The 27,508-nt window shown below is 40.6% G+C and overlaps 2 protein-coding genes across 10 annotated transcripts; both read right to left on the reverse strand.

The window, feature by feature from the left end:
- Positions 1-1,264: 1,264 nt before the first annotated feature.
- Positions 1,265-11,203, reverse strand: LOC147243836 (guanine nucleotide-binding protein G(q) subunit alpha-like). Of its 4 annotated transcripts, XM_086188102.1 has the most exons (8): positions 10,880-11,203; positions 10,546-10,702; positions 8,325-8,509; positions 5,795-5,949; positions 5,385-5,513; positions 4,108-4,237; positions 3,549-3,702; positions 1,265-2,579 (listed from the first exon to the last, which is right to left on the reverse strand). In XM_086188102.1, exons 2-8 carry the CDS (start codon positions 10,679-10,681, stop codon positions 2,389-2,391), a joined length of 1,080 nt encoding a protein of 359 aa, XP_086044228.1. In that variant the 5' UTR covers positions 10,682-10,702; positions 10,880-11,203; the 3' UTR covers positions 1,265-2,388. The 4 variants fall into 4 exon arrangements, with proteins under 4 accessions (XP_086044228.1, XP_086044230.1, XP_086044231.1 ...); XM_086188104.1 differs by lacking the exon at positions 10,880-11,203 and having other exon boundaries at positions 10,546-10,863; XM_086188105.1 differs by lacking the exons at positions 10,546-10,702; positions 10,880-11,203 and adding an exon at positions 10,502-10,522.
- Positions 11,204-11,372: 169 nt separating this feature from the next.
- Positions 11,373-27,044, reverse strand: hnrpkl (heterogeneous nuclear ribonucleoprotein K, like). 6 transcript variants are annotated; one of them, XM_086188099.1, is made up of 17 exons: positions 26,910-27,044; positions 26,316-26,383; positions 25,407-25,513; positions 24,401-24,498; positions 24,250-24,306; positions 22,644-22,687; positions 20,144-20,216; positions 19,089-19,202; positions 18,154-18,282; positions 17,675-17,982; positions 17,534-17,587; positions 17,256-17,295; positions 15,496-15,511; positions 14,750-14,782; positions 14,568-14,635; positions 14,306-14,475; positions 11,373-12,978 (listed from the first exon to the last, which is right to left on the reverse strand). In XM_086188099.1, the coding sequence occupies exons 3-17, from the start codon at positions 25,465-25,467 to the stop codon at positions 12,948-12,950; spliced, it is 1,296 nt and encodes a 431-aa protein (XP_086044225.1). In that variant the 5' UTR covers positions 25,468-25,513; positions 26,316-26,383; positions 26,910-27,044; the 3' UTR covers positions 11,373-12,947. The 6 variants fall into 6 exon arrangements, with proteins under 6 accessions (XP_086044225.1, XP_086044223.1, XP_086044224.1 ...); XM_086188097.1 differs by having other exon boundaries at positions 25,407-25,516; XM_086188098.1 differs by lacking the exon at positions 26,910-27,044 and adding an exon at positions 26,528-26,614 and having other exon boundaries at positions 25,407-25,516.
- Between the last annotated feature and the right edge of the window lie 464 nt (positions 27,045-27,508).

Raw genomic sequence — 27,508 nt, forward strand, 5'->3', positions numbered from 1 at the left:
GAAAAAAAACAAAGAAAAAAAAAAAAAAACTTATTTGAAAGCCTGAAAGAGACGGAGGCCTAATTTGGTTCCGAAAAACTCGAGATTGTGGAAAGAATCTATACTGGAGATCAGGGGTGTCCAAAGGTTTTCCCTTGGCGGGCCAAAACCACAACTTAATTGTGGGCTCCAAGCCAAAATGATGCCAATCCCAAATTTCCTTCAATTAAATATTATTTAGGCTTTTATCAAGTCGAATAACAACTTAACACCAAGTGTTGTGACAATATATTTCTATAAGATTCTTCTATTATTTTACAGGTCAAGTGTCACTCTGTTGCCTGGTAAGGTTATGAAAGATTTTAAGTCTTGAAAAAGAAAACTGTATTTTAAAAAAATGGATTCGCAGCATACTTTAATTTTTTTTTTTAAAGAATAAAGCCTGCTATGACTATTTTCCATCTGGTGGACCAAATCGAATATTAGTAGAAGTAATACTCATCATTTAAAGTCAGCTATTCAGGCAATTTCCACAGAAATGGCCTCTTTTGCAGTTTTGCAGTGTCCTTCAGAATACTGTTATAAAGCTGAATAAAACATTGGGACGTTTTCCTGCTTTTGCACTCGTTATGAACTCAGAATGTACTCTGTTGTTTCAGATAAGTCATTTAAATGTGTAATGGCTTTGAGAAAATCAAATTTCTGTGGCAATATATCAAAAGGTAATAGACAGAGGTGAAAATGCAATCTAATAGTCACTCTATTACCACAGTGCGTTTGTCTGAGATGTAGAAAGACAAAAATGAGGTGGATTCGAATCTTGTATATTTTTCAGCCTCCTCACTGCTTCAGTCCATCCCTGCAGAGTATGTTCTGTTACCACATTACTGTCAGTGTCTCCTCTACTACATACTTATATATATATGTGTGTGTGTGTGTGTGCACCAGCATGGCTCAGAGGTAGAGTGACCATCTGGCAACTGAAGGGTCGCTGGTTCGATCCTCACTTCCCCCGGTGACCATGTCAAAGTATCCTTGAGCAAGATGCTGAACCCCTAATTGCTCCTGATGGCCCTGTGGCCCGTCCTGGGTGAACCCAGCCTCTTGCCCAATGTCAGCTGAGATAGGTTCCACCCCCTGCAACCCTTAACTGATAAGCAGTATAGAAAATGGACGGAGATGCATGTGTGCGCTGCTGCAGGCTCCAGACAGTCGGATGTATCAGGACAATGTCAGACAAGCTGATGGAATGGTCAAAAACAGAAACAGGGACAGCAAATGAACATCAACATATCCGTTTATTCAACCAATCACATTGAAACACTTAGACTACATAACATAGACATCTGCAGAGACAGTGAAATGTAACCATAAATTAAAACCATACAAATTAGACTAATTACTTCTAACAAGAAGACAGAGGTTGTGTAAACATCAGTGCCATGGACGCTCCAATTAGCTTTTTATTTCATACCCTTAAACAGCATTGGAATTAAGATCAAGAATGCACAAGTTTAATGCCTGAGAGATCATTTACCACGTCTCCCTTCAGCTATTAGACTTCCCCTCAGTCAACCGGGGGAATTACTGTACCATGTGATATCCACATAAGCTAAAGCCATTTTAACTTTTTTTTTTTGGGGGGGGGGGATTACTTTATAAAATAAAAACTGCTGAATGGAAAAAAAAACATGACATTCTATGACAGAATCTGATATGATTCCCTTTGAAATGAGAGTTCAGTTACAGAAATGTTAGATGACCAATTAAAAATGGTTAAAACATTGAACAATGCCTTCGCTGACAACACCTAAAACAACACACACGTACAGAATATTGTCACAAACACAAATTTTATGAAAAGTGTGCAAATCAATAAAGTAAATGTGTCATTAGTGTTACTCCTGACTTGTTTTCCCTTTAAGCATTGAAGAGTGTTCTACACTGTTTAACTACAGCCGACGTGTGTTACTGATGTGAGCTGCTGCATTGCAGTGAGTTGACATTAATTCCACAGATTCCCTGAAGGATAAACCTAGTACATTACTAGTCCTCCGGGGCCACTAAAGTACTCGTACTCCCTTGTAGTCCTTTCACGTTCATTTATACTGTAACTGCTTAAAAATGTTCACAAAGAGCTCCATAAATTTCAGAGTGCTCACTAGAATAGACTCCTCACTTTAATTGTCAGGACACGCTTCATTATAGCTGGAGACATCCATTTTCAAAGAGCCTAACGGGAAAATTTGAAATGCATCAGTAGTACAGCCATTTGGCTCTGAATCTTCGCTATTTCCTGTTTTGGATTACAGAGTTCAGCAGCAGTGTGAGGCTAACTGAAGCACCGCACAGCTCCGCGGACAGCCAGCTGTACAAAGCAGATAGAGTTACAGCGGCACCGTCACACTTTTAAACCAAGTTGTAACCTATCAGGTTGCCCTGTAAGATGTGGTCTTTGACTGCACGGAAGACAAATCGGATGTTGTTTGTGTCTGTGGCACAGGTGAAGTGGTAGTAGATTAACTTTTTCCTGTTGGGATTGAGACTGACAAACATATTTAGGATGAACTCTTGTCCTGCTTTGACATCCCGCTGAGGACCTGGAATAAAGAGGGCAGAAAATACAGGTGTAAATTCTCTTGTTCAATTAAAGATTAAGAATACAGGCAGGCTCAGTGAAATCAAATTGCTTCAGGACATTACAGTGAGACTGTCACACTGGCGACTGCGACAACACCAACGATGGACCCCTGGCCCTCTTACGCTGTTAAAGCTTCAAGTGAAACCCATATTTTTCAACATGGAGGCTAATTTCTCATGTGGGTCAAACAAATCTTAATCCTCATCTATGGAGCATGAGATTGGCCGGCGAACCGCAGTGGCAGGGGCAGTTTTGTGTTCGTTTCGCAGCACTGTTGTGATAAAAGGGAGCTGAGCCTCAAGGGAAAGCTCAGGTGAGTCTTAATTCCTGCTTTCAATTATGGTCATACCCAAAGTATGAGGTCATGGCTACAAGCTGCCGTGTTCCACACATCCAGTCCAGCAGACAATTTATTTCCAAAGCCACGGAGGAATATTCAGTTGATTTCCACACGGATGAAGTGTTGAATGTGACGGCTGTCGGTATTTATTCGAGCTGAAGTAAACTAGAGAAACGTACACTACACTTCTTCACACCTTTAAGATGTTCCTTCAAAATAAAACATGTCTGAATAAAGCTGGAGGAGACAGCCAAGACCAGAGGGAATGGGAAACCATCCATCCAGTAAACAAGCCAGATTTCAGCTGTTTTCCTGATCATAACGCTGTGGAACAAGTAAGTTTGGTCTCAAATGATCACATGGAAAATACAATCCAGACTGAAAAATATTATAGAATTTCCCTCAAAGTTTGCAAACATTAGCCACCATAAGCTACCGCTCCAGACCAGAGCGGATGAAGCTGGAGCAGCAAAAGTGTGCTGATGGGTTTATTTAGTTCATATTTTCACTTGTGACGGATCCTGTCATTTCTTCCAAACAGATGATTGTGTTTTTAAGGTATAAATGCCTCCAAATGTTCCCTCTCACCGTCATACTCAGGGAAGTAGTCGACCAGATGTGAATGCATGATTTTCTCCTCCAGCAGGTCAATCTTATTGAGGAACAAGATGACCGAAGACTCCTCAAACCACTCGTAGGTTATGATGGTCCGGAACAAAGCCATGCTCTCCTCCATTCGATTCTGGGAGGAACACATGATTCAAACGTCTAAGTAGGAGCAGAATTATGGTTTCAAACATTGTTCCAGACAGCAGTACTTCAGCTGAGATTGTATGTGTGAGCAAATTCAATTGGCTGGAATCTCATCAGGTGAACAAGCCTTACTGAGAGGTGCAGTTTACTGAACAGAGTGACTAAAGAGCTCCCCCTGCAGATGAACTTTGCATACTGCCACAAAAGAGGGTCAAGATCCAGTTTCTCACTGAGACCAAAATGAGGGAATGATAGAGAAACCAGATTAGTGCTGGAAAATAGAACAAATCTGGGTCAAGCATTTTTGTGTGTGTGTGTGTGTGTGTGTGGTTTTTTTCTATCTTTTCCCTTCTCCAACTCTACTTCTCTGAAAAATTTTAAAAAAGGATCTCACCTCATGGGCTGACTCTATGAGGACCTGATCGTACTCGCTGAGCGCAACCAAGAACATGATGGAAGTCACGTTCTCGAAACAGTGAATCCACTTCCTCCTCTCGGAACGCTGACCACCCACATCCACCATCCTGCAGCCACAGGTTTCACACATTTATTAAAAAGGACTGACTGCATGATCCAGTCATACACAGTTGTATTCTTAGCATTTAGAGCATTGATGAAAATGTAAAAAACATATATACCAATGATATCATAAAATTGATAATGGGACCCTATTTTGATTATGTCAGAAGGTAAGGAAACTATTGAATGTGTGAGAAAGGAGGTTAAATTGCATGTTAATAAGCAGGTAATGTGAATATAATAATTTGGTATTGTTTAAATTTACAGCATCAATTTGAAAACCCGTAAAAGAAAACATTTAGGCTGAGTTTTAGATAACTATAGCAGTGCCCCCCGCCCCCAACCCCCCCACCAAGCAGACAGAATCATAAATTCCATTTTGGCTTTACTGGTTTAGATTTATTGAAATGGCTGTCAACACATCTACTTCAGGCCTCAAAGAATAATAATGGAAAGAAATACATTCTCACAGTTACTGAGGCAACTGGGTCTGTTCCATGTCAAAATAAAACCGTAGCCTTATAGATACGTCAGGCCTCAGATTAGGATCCGCCGACATAGTTTTCAGTTTGTACTACTTTTAGGGGACGGAGTACTGCACGCCCTGTAAAAGCTTTCAAATCACAAATACTTTGATCTAATTATTTTCAGGAAGCCCATAGAGAGAGAGAAAAATCAAATATTTAAGTTATTATTTTAATTTTAAAAATGATTCAACGATATGTAGATATACTTCATATGAAATAATGTGTAATATTAACAAGATACAAGTTGTGGAGTGACTTGTATGAGATACTCACAAAATTCAGGAATAAGTTAAATCTTTTGGTCACAAAATAGTTTTGGTCACTTTTGGCCACTCTGGATCTCCATAATTAATATATAAATGTACAAACTATAAAAAAAAAAAACACCAGCATATTTGAGAAAAAACAATGCGGAAACACTTGGCAGCACATTAAAAATGTGAAAATAATCAGGATAATTGAAGTTTAATTTCAATAAGGAACTTTTTTAACAATCACAAGATAGGATGACTACTAATTCTGCTATTTCTGCTGATGTTTTAGCTTTTTGCCTTGGTTTCAACACAACACTATGTCAGGTCCAACCACAACAATGTGTCATATCAAAAGAATGTAGAAGACAAACCTGAAGACCACATTCTCCAGGTCAAAAGGGTACTCAATAATCCCCGTGGTGGGCACCCGGACCCTCAGCACGTCCTGCTGCGTTGGCAGATAAGCAGAACCGGCAATTCGGTCCAAATCACTCAGATAGCTATGAACACAGAGATGGAAACGTGAGCGGTGAGACTGAAGAACCAAACACAGAGGCAACATTGATGATAAAAATAATAAACAGCAGAAAATTCACAGGTACTGTCTGTTTTTACAGCGAGTTTACGCTGTGTTTTTATTGGAGTCAGTTTGTAATCAACAACCTCACACAGAATAAACACTGAACGTGACCTTACTGGGCGCATTAAAGAGACAACTGGCACAAAACAGTGGAAAATATCTGGCAACGTCAGCAGGAATTATTAGTCTGTTTACACTCACTATTTGGCCGAGTCGGAGAGCTGGTATTCCCTCTTCCGACTGTAACATTCCTGAATTCCCGGATCACTCCACAGGCTCTTGATGGCATCCACATATGGATTTGTTAATGTTGTGACTGTCTCCACATTAACCTCACCGACAATACTGGCATTGGCCTGCAGACAAGGGACAGCACTGGCGTTAAAGCGTCACCATCTCATCCCATTTCATTTATTTTTGTTTTCAGCAAACTGAGCGACAACATATGAATACAGCAGCTGTTACAAACAGCGCGCGGACTAACAACACTATCATGAACCTGCGCTGCAACTCGTTCATCTAATGAAATATTGCTATGTGACATCTGCTTATTGACGGGAGGTCATCAGGCAAAATACAGCTGATCTCCATGACAATTGCAATTTCCTGAGATTAAATCATAAAAACGCTTTCCTTTCCTTCCAGCCTCATATGTCACCTGTCCTGAAGTCCCTACACTGGCTCCCCTCGTCAGCTTTAGAAAAGACTATAAGATTCTTTTGTTAGTGTTCAAATCCCTGTGTGGACTAGTGGCTGATTATTTGTCAGACATTCTTTTAAGGTACGCTAAGTCTAGAGTCCTCAGGTCCACTGATGCTGGCCTTTTAGTTGCTCCCTGGGTGATGACTAAGAGGAACTGGGAGTCAGCATTTAGCGTCTATGGCCCTCCAGTCTGGAATAGAAGAGCTCAGCGCATCACAAGTGCCTGAAATCTTAAAACATACCATTTTAGCTTGGCATTCTCTTCATCTATTTTATTGTCATCTACCCTCTTTTACGACCGACTGTCCCCTTCCTGGATTGCTCTTTGTTTTACTATACTGTTGTGTGTTTTCTGATTGTGTATTGTCAAGCACCTTGTATTGCAATTTTGCACAAAAAGCATTTTGTATATAAATTTTGATTTAATTTGAGCAGCAAATAGTCACCTGAATATAGTCAATAAAGGTACTATTTCCTCCTGTGGATGCAGCAGCCTCCGATTACTCACCACTCCAACAGAAAGTGCTTTCTAACCCTTATTGTGATGCTCAGCATCAATCATTACTGCACTGCATCTATTTTTGTCCATTTAAATGCATTCATAGAGACTAAGAGCAAAACAAAGTGCAGCGGGTGTTCCGGTGGTGGGCTGTTACGGTCGCTCTCTTCTGGGTCAGTAAATTGATCCTCAGTGTCTTCTTATTGATAATGAATATTTCACTGGATGCAAATCACGTGTGGACTTGTAGTTCAGCCAGGAAAACTGGATTAAGATGCATGAACTCAGCAGGTGACTGATTACTGTTGCATTCATGAACCGATTCTTACTTTTCACCTTCTAACGGTCACTTATAGCAGTGCAGTGAAGGGAGAGTTGTAACTAATTAATAATTGGAATCAGTGAATGAGAGGCTTGTCAGAAAGACTAGGGGCGGAGCTAGAGTTTGCCTACTTAAGTGTTATTTCCTTAATAGGACTAATAACAAGAATCTTTTATTGTAATGATCACTGACGAGTAACGAGTATGTTACTCTGACCCAATGTGCTAGCTGGTCACGTTCAGGGCTACAGTGAACAAGCACATAGCTGGTGTTAGCAGTGGGTAGCCATTAGCTTCAGAGTAAATATATGTAGCTGGGTCTTTCTGCATTTTGGAGTCACAAAGAAGTGATGCAAGAGGGAGAGGCCATATTTGTGAGCTCAAGACACCTACAGTATTTGTGAGTAGTTGTAGTACGTTTTAAACTTTATCCGGACATTCAACGGAGGTTAATTTTTGCCAATTTTTCTACATGTCAGGGGCAGCGGTCCCCTCAGGTGACTTTTCATTTTCTGTGCATCTTTCTCTTTCCTGTGGGGTAAACTCCACCTTATCTTGTGAAAATAATCATGCTGAGTCAGTCTCTGTGAACACTTCAAAGGGTCTTGACACGCACATGGCCTCCAGATACAGGAAGTGAACTGTTCCTCCCCCTGAGACACAGCCCTACCAGCCACTTTTGTAGCGCTGTTATGTGAAAAAGCATATTTGTGTGCTGAATAATCTCCTGTGACCATATTCCTGCGTGATTAACGAGAACTTCCTCGTCTCCCTTCCTCTTTTGTCTCTCACTTGTGTTTGTCCCAGGAGTACCTGTCCTCACATGCCAGCACAGTACCATCATATGTACATGCCATACTTCCCCTGCTCAGTCCGCAGGCACCACGATTGCACAACTAAACACAGCTGCAAATTACCAGAAGTACTTGAGTGGGCATAAACAGTAATAAATACTGTGGAATCTTGTCAGTGAGAGTGTAAACCGTGAAGACACTTAGGTGGAAGAATATGTGGCAAAACAGAGGAAGGCAGTCTAGGATCTCCAAAATATACAATAAAACAGTATTCAACAATATTTGTCAGTCAGAAATTGTTCTCTCCGTTGTGTTTCCTTTCACAGGAGAAAGCAACCCTTCTTTACAGTGTGCGGTCCAACTTCTGCTGCAGTCTAAGAGAAGGAACGCTCAAAGAAACCACATCTTGACCTACCTTGTTGTGTTCATGCTTGTAGGGGATCTGCAGTATCTTCATGGCCTGGATCATAGCCTGCATGGCTGTGAAGATGTTCTGGTAGACCAGCCTGGTGAAGCCCCTCTTGTCCTCATCCGAGTACCCACGGCCGTGGATGATCCTCATCTGCTTGATGAAAGTGCTCTTCCCACTTTCACCAGTCCCTAATGGTCAACCCATACGCAACATTAATATCCAAAAACATCTCGACATGACGAATGATCAATAAACCCCTCAACCATAATGTGTTAGCTGGGCTCTTTAGTCGGATGTGATTCTTCTTACACTATAATATATAGCTTCAATTTATCAAAGAAGCCTTCCTGTAATTGTAGTTTTTAACACATGGTTCTGAAACCAGACTGGATAGATTTGTTTTGGAAAGTTTTTTTGAAGCAACAACTGACTGACCGACCGTAAAACTGACCCTTTATCTTGTTGGACACCAACAGAGCTCAGCGACACAGAGAAGCATGACGTCACGGCGGAGCGAAACTTCTTCATTTAACACTCATACAGTGTGAAATGTTGTCCTGCGTGTGTATTCTACAGTTATGGCCGCATCGCTGTTTTACCTACATCTTTAGCTTTGACAACCGACATCGAACCAGATCATCCTGGAGTCCGAGAGAAAGTTTGAGTCACATCCCTTGAGTCGTCCCAGAACTGTTAAATACACAACCCAAAGCTCAATACGTGTCTGAAGTGCAATTTTCTGGTATCATAGAGAAAAAAGTAGCATTAGAATGTACAGATCTGCTGTAGACAGACTAATTAGCTCCGCCCTAGAGGAAGTGACAGATAGTTCCCACTGAATATCAAAAAATATTTTCCGCTGGAAAAGCCAATCCTTTGACTACAGGACATCTGTGTGAAAAAATGCTTTTCAGAATACTTCAAATGTGCTCATCGCGACATTTTCAGTAAATTATTGCAATACTTGTTATACTGCAATATCACAATAAAACGGTGTTTAATCATAACGGCCTTGCAATTACCAAATGTAAATGCAGTGCTCAAATGTTATTAAATCATGAATGCATCAGCAGATGGGGGGGGGGGGGGGGGGGCGCACCCATTAGAAAGTAGGTCCATGTAAAATGACCCAGTGTGCCAATGTGTTAATACGCCGCGTTGGCTAGTCCAGTCATTGTGATGAACGTGAGAGGCTGCAGGACTCCAGCTCATTACTCGGAGTTGCACATGATGAAACGATGTGTATAAACAATAAGCAAGAATGAAAGTTCTGCAGAAATGTTTGACGACGTTGCTCTGCTCTCGGCTCTGAACGTCCGCCTGAAACACAGTTTGGTAACAAGTTTACTTTATGACCATCTTCAAGTCTAAATAAAGGAAATAAAATAAAGATAAAATTCCAAATCTGATTATACAGATTAGAAGGTAATCACTGGGGTGTTGCAGTGCTTCTCTCTGGCAGGCTCCACTCTGACCACACTCACTTGCATCACTTTCACACAGCAAACCACAACACATTAACCAGTTACACCCCGGACCCCAAATTTACTCTCCAGACTAGTTAAGTTCATGATGTTCGCTGTTATTTCCTTAATGGAAAGCTGATGAAGAACATTATGTATTGGTAAAAGTAGTGAAGTAAAAGTAGAAAAATTAAAATGTCTCCGTTTCAGCTGAACGTCTTGCGCGGTGCCATTTGAATAACCGTTTAAAGCCGAATTTGCCACTATTTAGAGGAAACAGAGACTCGGAGAAAAAGGGCCAGTTCCTCTCAGGACCTGTCGGATTCATCCTTCTCATTGGTTTGAGCACAAGAAAGAAACACTGCTTACACATAGCTGCATCAGCATTAATGACGTCATAATACATCAGCAGCACGAGTTGTTTGCAGGTTGTTTTTTTTTAATACTTCTATTTTCTGATTATCCTTCAGTGCTTTTACTTTAGTGGTAGCAGGACTTCTGTTTTGTAGGCTTACATCCTCACTGAAGGACTAAATATTCCACTGTTGCTGATTAGTTAAATCTATCAGATTTCTTTTTTTTTTAACAATTTTGTTTTAAATCTGGATGAAGACAAACTATGGGGAAGGGTGAGGGTTGAAAAACGTTATTACTCAAATAAAGTAACAACTAAAGAACACTACTTGAGTAAATGTACCTCGTTACATTGTAACTTACCGTTAACAGGCAAAGTTAGAGTAAGACTATTTATGGTCCTTTACCGAGCAAAAGGAGCTTGTATTCCCGTCTGGCGTCCCTCTTATCCCGGCGTAGCTGCCTCTCGATCTCGTCGTTGATCCTGCGAGCCTCTTTGGCCTCCGGGCTGAGGCAGCACGCCCCGACGGAGCTGAGGGTCATTTCTCACGGTTAACGCTTCACCTTGCAGGACACACACAAACACACACACACATGCTGATGGGAATGGAGGAAAAGCAAAGCGGTGTGTATCCTAAAACCACAAATCAACGCGAAACTAAAACGGTAAACTCCTGAGCCGGAGACAAGGGTGTAAAAATGTATTTAAGGAAGTAAAAGTCTACAGGCTGCTCGTGTTACCTTGTTCCGCTCCTGCGAACAGGAAATTAACTTTATGCAATAAGTTTACAGACGTGAAGTGGAGCGAGTGTGTTCCGCTGCTGGCTAAGCTCCGGGCGTGGTGGGCTGAATATGGCGGAGTTTCACTTCATTGCGCCGCAAAATGACACAAAAACTTGACCGAAGTCGCACATCGCGGTGAGAAAAACACTCCCATCTAATATGTTCAGTCTCAGCTGGAAGTGAAAGTCAATTGTCCTCTCCTGCGTCCAGTTTTGCACGATGTGTGAGGCGCTCCGGTGCGCAGAGACCAACTGTGGCGCATATGGGGAGGGCTGAGCTCTGATGGGAAACCGTGTGGGCTTTCAATATTACATTATGGCAACTAATTTCCGGTGTCAACCAGACAGCTACGGATGCATGTGACAAAACATTACATTCACTTCACAGGAAAACAATGGCCACCAGAAGAGCGGTTACATAAAAGTTCTTATTAGAAATAAACTGCAAGACACGTGGTGTAACACGGTTTATTGACCCAACACCTGCATTTACTACAGATAGACAGAGATACAGATGTGACTGCGCAGGAAACGCCACTCATACTCAAAACCCTCTAAAAAGATCCTTTCAAAATTCTTGAAAATGCTTCATTAATAGAAACAGGAGTGGAGTCCATTTTAGTGAGTGGCTAAAAAAAAAAAAAAAAAAAAATCAATTTGAGGAAAATAATTACCAAACCCTCAACATGACCAAATCTCTTTCTGAGAAAGGAGAATGTAAAAGGTCATTATTTCTACTTGTGAAATTACAGCTACTATTTAAATATATACACACATTTTTACAGCTTTGTCTTTCCATGAAAAACAAAACCAAAAATCTAAAAATTCTTATTTTTCAATGTATATAATCACATTGGCACATTTATCAAATCTTGAGGCAAAAGTGTGCCTTTTTGGGAGACAATCTTTTGTTTTTTTTTTCCCTCAAAGTGTGAGAAGATAAATACTTTTGTGGTTTTGTGCAATAAATACAGGATTAACAACCTGCAGCTGGCTCGTGTAGCTTAGCATAAAGACTGGAAAAGGCAAACTTGCACCTCTAAAACGCTGTAAAAAATAATTCTGAATTTTTGGTGTTTTAGAAATCTGTTAAAAGCACAAAAATTTGCATGATGTTGAAATGGTGAGTCTTTGGGGCATTGGTGGGTTTTATGTTTGCTTTGGCTAGGCTAAAATTTTCTTCCAGTTTCCAGACATTAATGTTAAGCTAACTGCTAATAATTGTCGCTGCATTATCCCAGCCAGCAGCTGGTGAGTTTCACAGAAAAGTTTAGAATTTGGGTGAAACAGGCCCAAACTTGTACCTCTCAAATGTACGGATTCATACTTTAAAAAAATGTTTTAATATAGTTTTTGGAAGCACTGTTTGGTGGATTTTGTTAGTTTTATGCCAGCTATTTCCTCCAGTTTCAAGGAATTATGCTAAGATAACTGCTATTTGTGTAACTGATGTGAGAAAAGCATTGATCTTCTCATCCCCCTCTACACCTAAAAGAAAACCAGCAAAGTTCCAAAAATCTCCAACTATTCCTTTCAAGCCCATCTTACAAAAAAAAGCACTTTATTTTTACAGTGTAAAAGGCTGTAAAAATTAAAGTCTGTTTGATGGTTCTTAAACCATTCTGAGATCATGCATTTTACTTTGGAGAGTGGAAAAACTAAAGATCACATTAAGTCTGTTACAAAAAGCTTACATTCAGCATGCTGTACTGTAAATGGGGACAAAACGGGCCTGGGATGGCTCACAACACAGAGTTATCACAAAGATGAGTTTACTTCAATTATGTCACGAGAATCTCCTTTAAAAATAATTACACCAGCACAGAAACATGTTATCGACACCTTGTTTGCTGTTTGACAGCTTAAGATTTTTCAAAAATAAAACTTTCAGTGTGCAGATAGATGTCATCATGTGTGATGGTGAGGAGATGCAGCACATCTACCCACAGCAGAGGAATGTAGGCTCTGAATAGAAGGAGCAAACAGTACGGCAGCATGGCTTCACTCTACTTCTTTACTTTGTCTTCCTAGAAGAATCGACCCGAGTACTGCTTCACACTGAAATAAGACAAATGACAGTGAGACTATTAGGATTAAGTCACTGAACCCCCTAGTTAGTATGTTTTGACTCGTTACATTTCTTTCATCACTTCTCAGCTATGTAAAAATTTCTAAATTAATAATGATCCCAGGTAGGCTCAAATGTCCACTGGGACTTTTGGTGGTGAATGGTCAAAGGGCACCGTCACCGTTACCTCACTTGCACCCTGATCTCATTAATATGACATCTCTGGAACGCCTTCAAGAGGGAATTTCTCCAAATTTGGCACAAGCATTCACTGGGACTGCAGAATCACCCGAATAGTTTTTTTTTGTAGTCAAAGGTCACCATCACCTCACATGAACACAATACCTCAGGAGAATCTTGAGGAAGTTTCCACTAACAAAGTACAAGCGTCCACTGCGACTGTGGACATGTTGGTGGTCAGAGTCACTATGACAGGCACACATGGTGGAGGTATACAACCATGATGTGCCAATTCTGAGTTATATTACATATGGATTATACTATAACATTAAGAATATTTGTGTCAAGCTTCTACTCACTTTTAGACAACAAATCAAGTTAATTTCATCATAGAGGTTGTTTTTAAAAGTAGGCACGTCTGAGATCATGTTGTCAACGTTCTCAGAAAACACTACTGTATGCCGATATACGCTACTTTGTCAAAACCTGAAATGACGTCTTCAAAGTTGATGTAACTGCAAAAAATAGCACATTGTAGCACTACAAAGACATGCTTTCCATTTTTGCTTTAAAGATGAGTTAACATCAGTAAACAATTTCCAAAAACTGTCCCATCAAGTTCCCTGCAGGTTTCACGAAGCAAAGTTAAAAGACCTTTAAACTACTTTGGATAGAATTTTATGCACAAACATACTGGCAAACAAGTATAAAGGAAAAATTATGATGACAGAATAAATCAGTCATACAAGTACTTACAAAGTAAATTTCTGCACAATTGTATGCGATTACTGGTTATATGTTGATTTATCTCCACATGCCCAAACCTTCACCTTATATGTGGAGATGAGACATCTTTCCCCCAAACATAATCGAGAAGGTAATGCTACACTGAGTTTACTGCCAAAAACTACTTCATAAAGACTCGTATGCCTGTTAATTAAATATATGACTTGAAATTTTTACTTAATTATTACTTTTACAACTTTTTTATACTTATTTCACATGATTAATTTAGCCTTGGGCAGTTTAAATCTATTGAATGGAGCAACTGTTTACTCGAGCCCATCAGAGGAGACGGTGCAGCTCCAGTGTGATGGTTTTTGTTTTTTAAAAAGGAGAGATCACAGGAGCACATGCCTGTTCTGCAGCAGGTACTGGGCGTTCTGGATCTGGTCCTGTGTCCCTGTGATGGTTATGATGCGGTCCTCAGAGCCCTCTAGTGGTTCATCAATCTTGATGGATGCCCCAGACTCGTGGCGGATCTGTTTGATCCTTTGGCCGCCCTTACCGATGATGGAGCCAGCCAGCTGAAACACACCCACACAGACAAATTCGAGTGTTTCTCTCTTCCCTTAATACAAGGCTCATATTTTTCAGTGTGAACAGGCCTGGTACTCACATCTTTTGGGATTGTGACTTGCGTGGTAATGACTGGGCCTCCTAGATCACCGTATGAGCCTCTGCCACCTGAGAAGAGAGTATATTTGAGGTGAAGTTGTCTTAACTACAGCCTGGACTTCACAACTCAATGTGGAACAATCCCTTTAGGTTAAGAAGTAATAATGATCCATCACCACTCACCAGACTGAAAGTGCTCCCAGGAAGAATTGTTGTCTTTGAAAACATCGGAAAGGCAACAAGACAGACAGAGAGAAAATACACACAGGGTATAAACAAGTAAGTAATACAACCACAAGCTCCCAGTTTCACTTCAAAATACTCTCAAATTAATGGGGTTCTCTGCATCGTAGAGACAAAGATGTTTCAACCCCCAACAGTCACAGTTTTACAACCTCGTTCAATGAGGCAAATAATACAAGATCTCAACTAGGCTGATGTCTGTTTAACCTAATTATCCAAAACCTGGAGGACTTAAAATAATGTGCTGTTTAATATCTTTAACTGTTATGCAATACTTTGTAAAACTATGCACTTGAATGATTACCATAATCACATGAGGATGAACCAGGAAAAAAAATGGGTCAACAACCTCCTTTTAGACATTTTGGCTCCCAACTTTCACATCAACCTCTGTGTTTTTAAAGGGTGGTTTGACTTAAGGAGGCGGCAAACCAAATTATCAATTTGTTTTTTGTTTGTGGGTTTATTTCCCTTTTTGTACCACACAAAGAAATCTTCATTGTAAACAGAAAACATTTCCGTCTTTCAGCACTTAATCAATTTCTTGGAGTGAGCTCATATTTAATCAAATGAATCTTATTTGCACGTACATCAATGGCAGTCCGCAAGGCCGATACTGGTAAATTGGTACATCCTAGTTGTATGATGTAATTCAGTGTAACATTGGCATAAATATCAACACTCACCATAGCCGCCTCCACTCTGCATTTCGGGGAGAAAAGGACAAAAAAAAAAAAGATAAAACAAAAAACTGGTTTAGTTGAATAATACTGGGTGTGCACTATCAGCTCATTTCAGCTTTCTACATAATCTCTCTCTCTCTCTCTCACTCACTCACACACACACACACACACACACACACACACACACACACACACACACACAAGACCTGGCTAGATTTCCTAGCTGGTCTGATCAGACATGGATCCAGCAAGGTCCTGCAAATGTTGCATGAGGATCTCAGTACGCGCTGATTCCTCTGCATTAAGCAGTCTCAGCACATATTCTGTGACATTCATGCTACAAATATCCCATCTCACTTCATCGGAATGATGCTTTATTGCTCAAAAATCTGTAGGACATTATTTTAAATCTGGAACTGTCAAGCCATGATAATCATAATCTTTCCGGAAGTGTTAGTTTAGTGCCTATCCTGTAGTATTTTAGGATAAATAAATCCAAGAATACCGATACTGGTTCCTGTGAACACTACCCAGCTCTAAATGGTGAATGAATTTAAATATATGTATATTTCTATCATCCATGAAAAAAAAACATGGGGGGAGCAACATGGTTTCTACCCATGTTGTATTGATAAATATCAAGTGTGACCAATGGAAACACATCAAGATGGAGCAGTTAGCTGATTGTCTTACAGTCTATTAGAGGCCTCATGACTGACTGAACAGCCATGACTTCCTGTTAATGCTGATCTGGTTTCTAGCGCAGCCGTTTCCCTCTTTGTTTCAGAGGAGTCGTTACTGTTTTATTATTGTGCAAAGCAAAGCTCAGAAATCTGAAGATTTTAAGGCACAGATTTGTGACAATAAGCAGCAAAGTGGTGACATCATTTCAGACATTCAGGGTTCATGCATCATAAATTTCCATGAATTTTCTATCCTCAGTGAAAATGTTCAATGTCTGTTTACACATGAAAAATGAACAGATATCCACATAAATGTTTACCAGCACATGTTCAACTAAAATTGGCAAGCTAATTGGTTTGATAAACATTTATTAAAGGCAATCAATGACTGAAAATCATATACTCTAATATTCAGTTATTTGTGAAGCAAATTTCCACAACTTTTATTTTATTTTCAAAAACTTTTTTAGAGCTAGGAGTTGACATTATCGAATTCCAAGGGTTTTCCAGGGTTTCTATGACTGTATGAACGCTCAGATACACCACCTTTCAGAATTTACTTTTGAATTTATGGCTTAAGGCACTGAGTTAACCTCGCATCAAGGCTCAGTCAGTCTTAATTCATTTCCATTTTCAGAACCACAACCAGAGCAATCTTTACGGCTATTCATACTGTTCTAACCCCACCATTTTGGACTAAAATCTCAGGCATTCTTTGAAATTTTTTGACATTCTGTACTTTTTGTTGCCCGATTTGGAAAACACACAAACAAACAAAAAAACATTAGCTTGCAGCTCAGACCTGAGGGGAACCTGTTCACGATTTGCTTTGGTTTCAGTTCAAGTTCATTTGCTAGCCTGGTGGAGCTCTGGACTACGTAGTCAGCTGCTCTGTGGTAACCAAGGAGACAACTGTTGCCTGGCAACAACAGGCCTAGATCAGTGTGCATACACAGCGAAAAGCATCACCGTCTCCAAGCCTCTGTGCTTGTACTACACTCAAACTAGGAATTCCAATCACAATTCTCAGAGATCCCCGACCCAAAAGTAAGAGACTACAAACAGCATCATAGCACTCACCATGCTGTCATAGCGGTCTCCCCCTCTGCCTCTTCTGTCACTGCAGACACACAAGTTTTGCATTTATTCACTTTCTAGGACACCCAACACTACAACATCACACAGATCGGTGCCATTAGATTGGTATTTAGAAAGCCGTGAGCGTGAAAAGCCACGCAAACTCTACAAATGACCTGTGATCAGACTGAATGAGGGGGTGTGGGCTGACATTTTACTGTTAAGTAAATTTCACAGCCATCTCTCACTAATATTACTGGCAATTTTTACGCTGTGCTCACCTTGGTCGGTCATCCATGCTGCTATGATAGCTGCCATGTGAGAACCTGTCTCCCCTACAGTGAAAGGTTGGGCAACGTTATCATACAAGCCTTTAACTTGCAGAATCAGTTTGGCGTAAAAGTAAGAGTGCGCCTTCTCACCCTCCTCTTGGCGGTGGCGGTGGCGGAAGAGGGAGGTTACGTGCTCTGCTGCCCCCTCGTCCACCTCTGCTCAGTGGTGGCAGAGGCCCCCGACGTGGGCTCATGTCATCGTAGTCCCTTCTAGAGGGAGGCAGGGGTCTACTTCCACGAACAGGGGGCATACGCTCAAAGCCCCCACGCACACGAATGGGGAAGCCACCAATAGGCCGTCTGCCTCTCTCCTCGAACAGCATAGTGAAGCCTCCATAGTCATATGTTTCATCATAGAAATTTGGGTCATAGGGCTGAGCGCGACCTTTGATTGGAGCCTGTAAATTGGAAGAGTAAAATTGGACAGTAAAAATGGGTCAGAGCTACTAGGAAGTTAAGATTTCAACTTAACTAAGATAATCCTATGTCCTTACATTTTCACCAGAGGAAAAAAATAACTATATAAAGTATGCTGAGACTTTCAACAAGTCTCAGAGTTAAAAACTAACCTCGGACACCAACTCCAGGATAACTTTTATACATTCGATGACACGTTCTGGTTTTCCTCCCACCAAGACAACTCTGTCAGTGGAGTGTGGGCAGCACTCCTGGAACAACTTGATAGTGGTCTGGGTGTTCTGGTGCATGGAAACAGAAACATGTCCAATCTCTGTCAGACAATTACACTCACCTTTGATTGCTTTGCTAAAGAAGCTGGCAGAATAAAACACTTCTACAGTATATCAGGTGTGATGACATTACAGCTAACGCAAAAAAAAAGCTCCTTTCACATATTTAAGCTTATTTAGACTTCACTTGTAGATGCTATATTTAATTTAATGACAGATTGAAATCTGCGACGTGCAATCAAAGAGAACCCCTATGATCAGATGATTACTGACAAAAAAAAAAATTCTAATTTGTCAGCGGGCACGGTTTAGAAACCGTTCTTTCAAGATCATAATCCAGCTGCCAGATTGTGCATTCATGTGTGGAGATAGATTCATTTGTTAATATTTCTCCTGACTAAACAAAAATGGCAACATGACAGTTGTTTGATCGATAGTTTGAGTATTGTGCATCATTGCACAACACTAAAATTGTCAGTCAAAATAAACTTTTTATCTTCTGTATTATACATGTTGTCAAACATTGTATTCTTCATTAGATTGAGCTGAAAAGAGCAACTTGAAAAAAAGCATCCTGGTCAATCACCTGTTGTCTGCTATATGTATTGAAGGGAAACTCCAGATAATGTATGGAGAACTATCAGTTACAAACACTGTTCATATGAGAAGAAAGCAAGTTTGGGAAATAAAGAGGAGGGATCATATTCATCATTCAAAAATAATACTCCAAAAATACCACATCCACATTTGAAATTCTTATAATTCATACACTGCGCCTCACGGCAAAACCCCTGCGATTCCGGACTTTGTCCTACCTCTCTGAGCTCCTTTATCTTGGTACCTTTCACTCCAATGATGCCCCCCGCTAGGCTCTGATGGATCAGCAGGCGAAGCTCACAGTCAAAGTCAATCCCACTGTAATGCTGGTACTACAAACACACAACACAGGATCAGTGGAGTCAGAAGGACATTAAATTATTCCCACTGTTGTAATGAGATGCTAGTAGGGCAAAACATAAGACTGGTCCCTCTATGTCAAGTGAATTTGGGAAGTGCTGCAAAAGAGGAAATGTGAATTTGGAACATTTGGACAGAATAATCTGGGCTATGCAATGTGCACTTCTGTCAAAAGACTGCAACAGTATTTGAAACATTAAACATGGTTCTCTTAAATAGAGTAGAAAAAGAACCTTGTCTCCAGTAATCTACCATTGAAAAATTGAAGATGTCTTCAGGGCAAGTTGTAATATTTTTTTGTGCCAGCTAGTAGCAGCGATATTGCGTCAGCCATGACGAAGACCAAGGTTAGGAATATCCAAGAAGACGTTGGAAGTGGAAACAGTTGATGAGTCACAAAAGTAATAATGAAAAAAAAAAAAAACCTCTTGAAAAAAGGTTTTCATTTGTCATTTTGTATTTACTTTTTTCAATAAGGAAGAATTAATCTGCTCTTTGCTTTAACATTTTCTAACACAATACTTCAAAACACACATTTAAAAAAAAAAAAAAAGCCACTGAAAACACGCCTGGAGAATGACCACTTCATCACTTCCAAAAAGGTGGCGTTATGGCTGAGACAAGGCTTAGCAAGAAGTCACTGTCCACAGTAAAACGTGCACAAAACACATCTGCATATCTGAGACCAGTAAAATAATGCAGTTAACATCCCCAAAGACCTACCAGGAAATACTGAAAGTATTGATGATTTACATAGTTCAAAATTTTTAGTATGTACGGACTAAGATTTAATGTATGCGTACAAACCTTTCACCCGTTTGTATGTATCACATAGGTAATAATGAGGCAATGATTATCTGTCAAATAATCCTGGACTGTCTTCATTACCAAGAGAACTGTCATGGCGTCTTACCTCCTCTAAAGTCGGTATGATTTTCAGCAGAATCTCTCCAATAGTGTCAATGCTGGCGTTGACACTCAGAATCCTGTCAGGAACCAGTGTGGCCAAAAGGAAGCAAGGCATTACAAAGAAGACAAAAACACTGACAACAAAAGTAAAAACTGATTATAAATCAATCAATAAATAAATAAATCAAACAAACTTGAGAAGCAGTCCAGCTTACAGTCACAGAGAGACTTACGTAAAGTTCGAAACTAAAAGTAAATATGAAGACTGCGGCATACTACGCACAATTTGAGCTTTTCCCCAACACTAGACCGATTAGATAAGCAGCTGGCATGCACTTAATCTAGTATTTTCAAAGTAAGAAGCCTTGGGAGGATGGGCAGCTTCAGATGGGCTAAAATTAATGTGTGACTGGCCACACAGACTTGGGGGAGGGGGTGTGAAAGAGAGAGATCTTCTATAACCATCCCACCACCAGTAAGTTGGGGAAAAGAAACGTGACAAACTGAAATAATAACTCGCCATGACAACTGCGCCACCAGCACACCTTCTCGTTGTGACCAGGGGATTGGGGAGGAGGGGTGAGGTGGGGAGGGGAGGTTTTAGAGCTGGGGGTGGGGGGGTGGAAAGGTGGAGGGGGTGGGGGCAATGTGGGCAGTAGAAAAGACTGTCCAGAGTAAACCTGGTATCAGGATGCGCCCTGAGAGAGCCGATCACAAGTGGACAGCTCTGAGTCCAGTAGTGAACCACATTGGTCTGGGCCTGGTCTGGGTCATGTGTGGCCACATTATTTCAGCTATCTGAACACAGACGTTCTGGGCCACAAGACGCTGTCCAAATGAAACTGATTAGTGCATTAACTGTGGCGTACCAGGATTACACAACATCTGACAGTTTTGAGAAGTCCATGGAGAAATACTGCGAGAGTTTCAAACATCTTGAGCTGTTTGGTTTTCCAGGAACGCACACAGGAACAGACCTAGAGTGTGTGGTTTTGATTGCTCCAAAATATGCTTTTAATTTCTGACTGACATGAAAAATAACGCTGCATTGCCCTCTCTCGTTATGTGAGCTCACCCATAAGCTGATTTCTCTCCCTCTCTCCAATCAAGAACAAATAATAAACCTGACAGATCTAAAACAAGCCAGTAGTTCCTTAATATATAGAATTTAAATGTCCGTACACACGTTTACTAATTAATTTCTGTCTTTTTCACACTTTTGAGGAAAACATTTTTTTCAGACCAAATATTTGTTTACAAATGGCAGTAAACCAAGACATCCAGATTTTGCCATATTCAGTAAAATTGATAATAGGCTACATGGTTTGATATGACATAAATGAACATCAATCAAAGTAAAGTGATATTCACTGAAACCGAAACAAGTTTTTTTCTAAAGTCAATCATAACTGAATTTACTGTAATATAAAAAGGTATTTGTTTAGTCCTTCTTCAAAAACTCTGAATATTGTCATTTTCAATTTTTGTGACTTTTCCAGGTTTTCCTACCAACCATGTGCACTGCAAAAAAAAAAAAGACAAGCACATGATATGATACAATGTTTTGATTTCCACTACAATTTATGCAATAAACCTCCATTTGTCTTATGTAATAAACAGAAACAATTACACGTAAATACAAGGCTTAAAAACTTGCAGAGAAATACTGGCGGGGTACAAAACAGGGAAGTGAGAACGGATCACAAGTGGCCAGTGAAGACACGTGCTAGAGGTGTGAACTCACATTCTCAGCTGTCCACTTGTGATCGGATCACTCCGGATGCATCTTACCACCAGGTCTGAACAGGGCCACAGAAAAAAGGGTTGAAGTGGGGAAGGAAATGTGAGTGGTTGCCAACTAGTTTTTGTGGCACAGGACAGGAGCAGGTGTCGGAGGGTCAGAGGGTGGGGTGGGGAGGTGGGGGTTATGAGAGGTTTAGCAGGCAGGTCTGATCTGATGTGGCCTGAGAGATATTTGACAGAAATGAGGCAGCACAATGAAATAAAGAGACAACATGAATGACTGACAGCAGGGGGGAGGGGCTCCAGACAGCGCTCTCTGAGGTAACATGGATGCTGAGAACAGTGGGGTCGGGGAGGGGGTGGGGATAAAGGGGCCAGGTTGGCCACAGAAGACAGAGAGAGAAGAAGATGCCTGCTTTCCACAAGTTTAATTTCACCACAAGGAAAAAAAAAAAATCTGTGTTACTGACCATCAAATATCAACTGCTTGGTTGTGGGACATCAATGAACCTCAACATGGACGATAAACTGACAACAGAGTCCGTATGAATGGAGATGCTTAAAATGCACAGAAAAACCAAAGGAAGGAACAATACACGTCTCATAAAAGTGGAGGCGGGGGGGTGGGGTGGGGTGGGGTGGGGGGTAAGGGGACGGTCATGTATATAAAAAATGTTAAAATAAAAACAGAAGGCACGTTATCAAAGACATGTGTTTCACTGTTCTTATCAGGCAGTGAGGCAATAACTGGTGGGACATACCGCTCTGGGCCACTGCTGTCTGGGACTGATACACTGGCATTGTACTGCATGGGCCGAGGAGGAGGAGGAGGAGGAGGTGGTGGTGGTGGTGGTGGTGGTGGTTGTGGTGGAGGAGGTTGGCATTGGGTGGGGGCATTCAATCACAAGATGACAAGTTAGGTGCCCATTTAAGGAGGGGCACAGTTTATGGGCAGGGCCAACCGGGAGTGTCAGGTGGAGGGCGGGCGTTCAGGGGTGGGCAGAAGTTGGGCCAACGTCAAGGTGGGCAACGCAGGAGGGGCATGTCGATCCAGTACATGGGCAACGGAGGAAGGTGGCCAAAAATTAAACAAAAACAAAAAAGTAAAGGAGAGGGGAAGAGGGGGAGAAGGAATACATTTTTAATTGAATACATGCTTTACTTTGTCCCAAAAGTGAAATCAGAGACTTTGTGGTGAGTGAAGAAGAACAGGAAGTGTGACCTGCTCAAAAAAATATTTCATTAACAGTCTGAAGCCCTACAGACATGTATGTCCTTGCAAAAAAAAAAAAAAAAAAAAAAAAAAAAAGACATGTCCACTCTTACAGATATGTGTTGTCAATAGCAACATCAATGACTTCAAGCCTCTGAGAGGAACATGAGCATGTTTGGAGGTAAAATCTGTAAAAGTCTGTATTCATATCTGTTGCACTTGGTTACCTTGCTCAAAGATATCAACGGTGAAAAGTCATTTTGTCAAGTTTGGTGTGTGTGTGTGTGTGTGTGTGTGTGTGTGTGTGTGTACGTGAGTTTTGAAGAGGCTCCAAGCTCAGGCTGCACACTTTGATTTTTCACCTCTGTTGTCTTTCAAACTGGCACCGCAATGCCAGACACAAACACACAGTTCCTGATTTTCAGGATTATTACTCATCTAGCTACACATCTGTATGTATTGTTATTAAATGTCTATTGTAATTTATTGTAGCATTATTGTTATCACGAGCAAAGTCACGTGATTGCATTGTATCTCGAGTTAGCCTGAATTTCCCTGCTGAGAGCTCAATTAAGTTTTGAACTCATCTTCCCACCCCTAATTAGGTCTGCATCATTTTTACAAAAATATCAATTGCAATATGACTTGCATTAAGGTAAATGTTATTTTTTCAGATTATTTAAAATTGTCATTTTCATAAAAACCCCATTAAAATGATAAAGTTTTATATTCATGGTGATCTGTATCACACAAATATGTTTTCTTAAGTCAGTACAAGATGTGGGCAGTAAATCCCTGCAGCACAACAATATATTATGTGAAATATTAATTTGACACACAATCAACCTGCAACAAATATTGCACGTTCCTGCCATTTGAAAATCATAGTATATCATACCGCAATTCAGTACTCGTGCATTTCCAAATATCCTGTTGTGAAATATTCAAATTCTACAGGTAAATTCAGGGCCGCTGCTATGCAAAACAGAGGGTGCACAATTAGAACTATATGTTTGGATAAATACAAATTAAAAATCTTTCAGCAAAGATAACAGACAGCACAGTTTGAGGTCCAAACAGACCTTCTGAAACAGAGGCAGTATTAGCAAACAAAATGTTGCAATGCAAATGCAGCATTTTATGTGTTTACTCACATCTGTGCGCAGGGCTTTTATGTTCTTTCCACCCTTTCCAATAACAGCACCAGCATTCTGTGAAACAACAGGGGTTGGGTGGGGGGGGGGGTTATTCTCAGAAGAAAATAGAAATTACTTGAAAAACAACAGTGTGATCCACTGGCTTTACTTTGCTCTGGAGCAGCACGCGGAGCTCCACCATCTCGTCTGTGTTGCGGGAACGTTTGAAGGCCTGCTCCTCATCCATGTCCTCAGCTGGGCGTTTACCTGAGGGAAGACGGTCCAACAAGAAGACTGTATCAGTTGTCCACATCCACACCACTGTGTAGAACTTGACTTTGAAATATGAATAACAACATTTGAGCCTTCAGTGTTTTTCATGTTACATCCCATTTTTACGAGCCAATTACTGTAATCTTGAAAAACTGCTACACAGTGGCAATAAATTGTTGCTTTATGCCTCCGTGGAACCATCTTAACACTACTGGTAGGGCTGCGCAGTTAATCGAAATTTAATTGAAATACAAGTTGCTGCAATTTTCAAAGCCATATTTGTTAATGGCTAATTGTTCATCCAAAAATCATAGCAATTTGAATAATGTGGTGCTGCAGAGATCTTCTGCCAACACAGCATATTCTACAGACGTGAGAACGCATCATCAAATCACACTATAAAAACTGAGTGTGATTTTTGGATGAAAATGAGATCAATGGTGTAAAATATTAACATTTCCCTCTAATATTGCAAATCACATAGCAATATCAGTCAAATTAATTTATTTTTTCTTCTTCCCAAAATCGTACAGCCCTATTAACAAACCACCGCCACCGATGGCTTGCATGGGAGCGCTGCATGTTCCACCACAAGAATGGAATTCATTGAGCAGCCAACTGTATCTGGAATGAAGCCAGATCCACCATGTACCTTTCCTGGATTAAAACGTGGGCAGATCTGTTCAGGACCCACACAACAGCAGTATCTTGGACAGGAGAACCCCTCAACCATCTGACATGTCCGCATGCTATGTAGCACCAGCCAGGAATGCTCTATTTTTTTTTAATTTTCTCCACCCTCGAGTGGACAAATACATCTACAGGCAGGCTGTAGCACAATTCATTCATTTCATCTGAATACTTGAATTTTTGACAGAAAATCAGGATGTGAGGGATCTTACCATTAGTGTCAGTATTGCTAAATGTAATGTCTTTGTCCTGCTGTTCAATTTTCACCTCCATTGTCTTGCACCTGCAGTAGAAAGCGAACAGGCTCCTCTGCTTGGATCTGCTGAAGGGGGGACAGTGATACAATCAGCCTGACTGGTGCTAATATACATCCAGTGCACGAGGATTGCAGTGGTGTGAGAGTTCACAATTTTATTATCATTGTTTTACGTTGCGATGACGAAGAAATGGTAACAAGACTGGAATGTTACTTTCTTATAACTGAAACTTCACATCATCGTGAAAGGAAGTATGTAATTAAGTGTCCATCAAATGTATCAAATTTCAAATGAATTTTCAGAAATTCAGCCATATTATATGCGTTTCCATCCACAGCTGTCATGCAAAATATGGGGGGGGGGGTCTGTTAATGGATGTACGGAGTCAGTGTCAAACCTCAAATAAACACGGATACAAAGGAAGGAAAACAAAACAACAGGATAAAGCTTGCTGAAGGACTCTGGAAAACTTTAAAATAGCTGATTGTAATTTTGTTGGTTGAGTAACTGAACATTAGTGTCAACTCTGAACCGCTTCTCAATGGGTTTCAGATAACTTCAAAATGTGAAACTTCAAAATACACGTCAAACATAATATAGAAATGTGTAAATATTGGCCAAAACAGTTGAAAGTAATGGCACGTTCAATATTGGCAAAAAATATATATATATATAAAAATCCAGTGTTGTGCATCCCTCGCTTTAACAATCATAGCTGACAAAGAGGGTTAATGATGACCAGTAACATAAAGGCAGAATATTGTCTGTGCAATTCAACCATATTACATTTTAATCAAGACAAGGCACTTAAAATCTTAAGGCCCCCTTCACATCTATTACGTCTGCTCAATTTAGTCCACTAACCTTGAATGTAATTGTTGATTTTAACAGTCATGACTAGAGCAAGCACATCATTCCTGGGGTGAGGCCTGCTAATTAAAAAAAAAAAAAAAAAAGTATTAACTGGTTGACGCCTAAATATCTTCAGTAGCAACCGTCTTAACCCTGCTGGAATTTTACACAAGGAAAAAAATATATATAAATACGTATTATATCCAGTTGTAAGGAAAGCTCACATTCTCAAATGAAGCCTGTAAAATGTCGAAAAAGACAGGGAGCAGCTTCCAGTGGGCAACAAATATGTAAAGAGGAGACTGCGCAATGTCTTAAAGCGTTTCTGTCCGCCAGCTAGCAGAAGTTAGTTAGCTAGCTCCTTCTCCACTGTGCCTAAGTTGACATGACTTTGCTAAGCTAACAGGTCTGTGCAGCTAGCAGTGTGTTTGGTGAGGCGTCTCCCACCTACAGTGAACACGTTGCGACTGTAAATGTGAAATTTACACGAACCCTCTTACTGACAGCGGGGACATCTGCTTCATGTCACTAATAGCTAATGGCGGGGTTTCATGTCGAGGCGCAATATTACCGAAAAATAGCAGCACGGAGTCAAAGGAAACTAACCTGCAGTAGAAACACGTTCACTGTGTTCCTCCACGGTTTTCTCACCCTTCAGCACGTTTTCAGCATGGAGAGAGGAGACAGGAGTGTGGGTGAGCTCGATTCGTCGCCTTTGAGTAGGTGCCGTGTTTCTTACATATCAAAGGGCAGCACGAGCGAGCGGGTTACTAGCAGATTAAAGCTGGCATACAAATATGGACACGCGGGACATTGAAACAAGCGCTCCCAGTAATAAAAGGGCGTTCTTTTCTCGAGTTTGGACTCACAGGTAGCGACTCACCGGTAGCAGATAGATATATATAAATATATATACATTGCCCTAAATTTTGACTGTCAGGTTAGCCTATAAGGCGTGAAGGTCGCACCCGATTGACAAACACCGAGTAATACCACCTTTTTTTTTTTTTGACTGACAATAGGAAAATGCCATATAAATATATATGTGCGCACAATAAGTTAGCTTAATTGTCCGTATGATGTTACTATCTACCTGGCACAACTTTGGGACCCACATATGTCACATGGCACAAGTGCAACAGTTCAGTTTCTCCCTGATCCACTGCGCCCCCAGCAGTGCCAGCAGAAAAGACGGAGAGAACCAC

Source organism: Aulostomus chinensis, chromosome 19 (genome assembly GCF_037954235.1).
Source record: "Aulostomus chinensis isolate RoL2024-O1b breed Wild chromosome 19, RoL_Achi_v1.0, whole genome shotgun sequence".
Taxonomy (NCBI): Eukaryota; Metazoa; Chordata; class Actinopteri; order Syngnathiformes; family Aulostomidae; genus Aulostomus; species Aulostomus chinensis.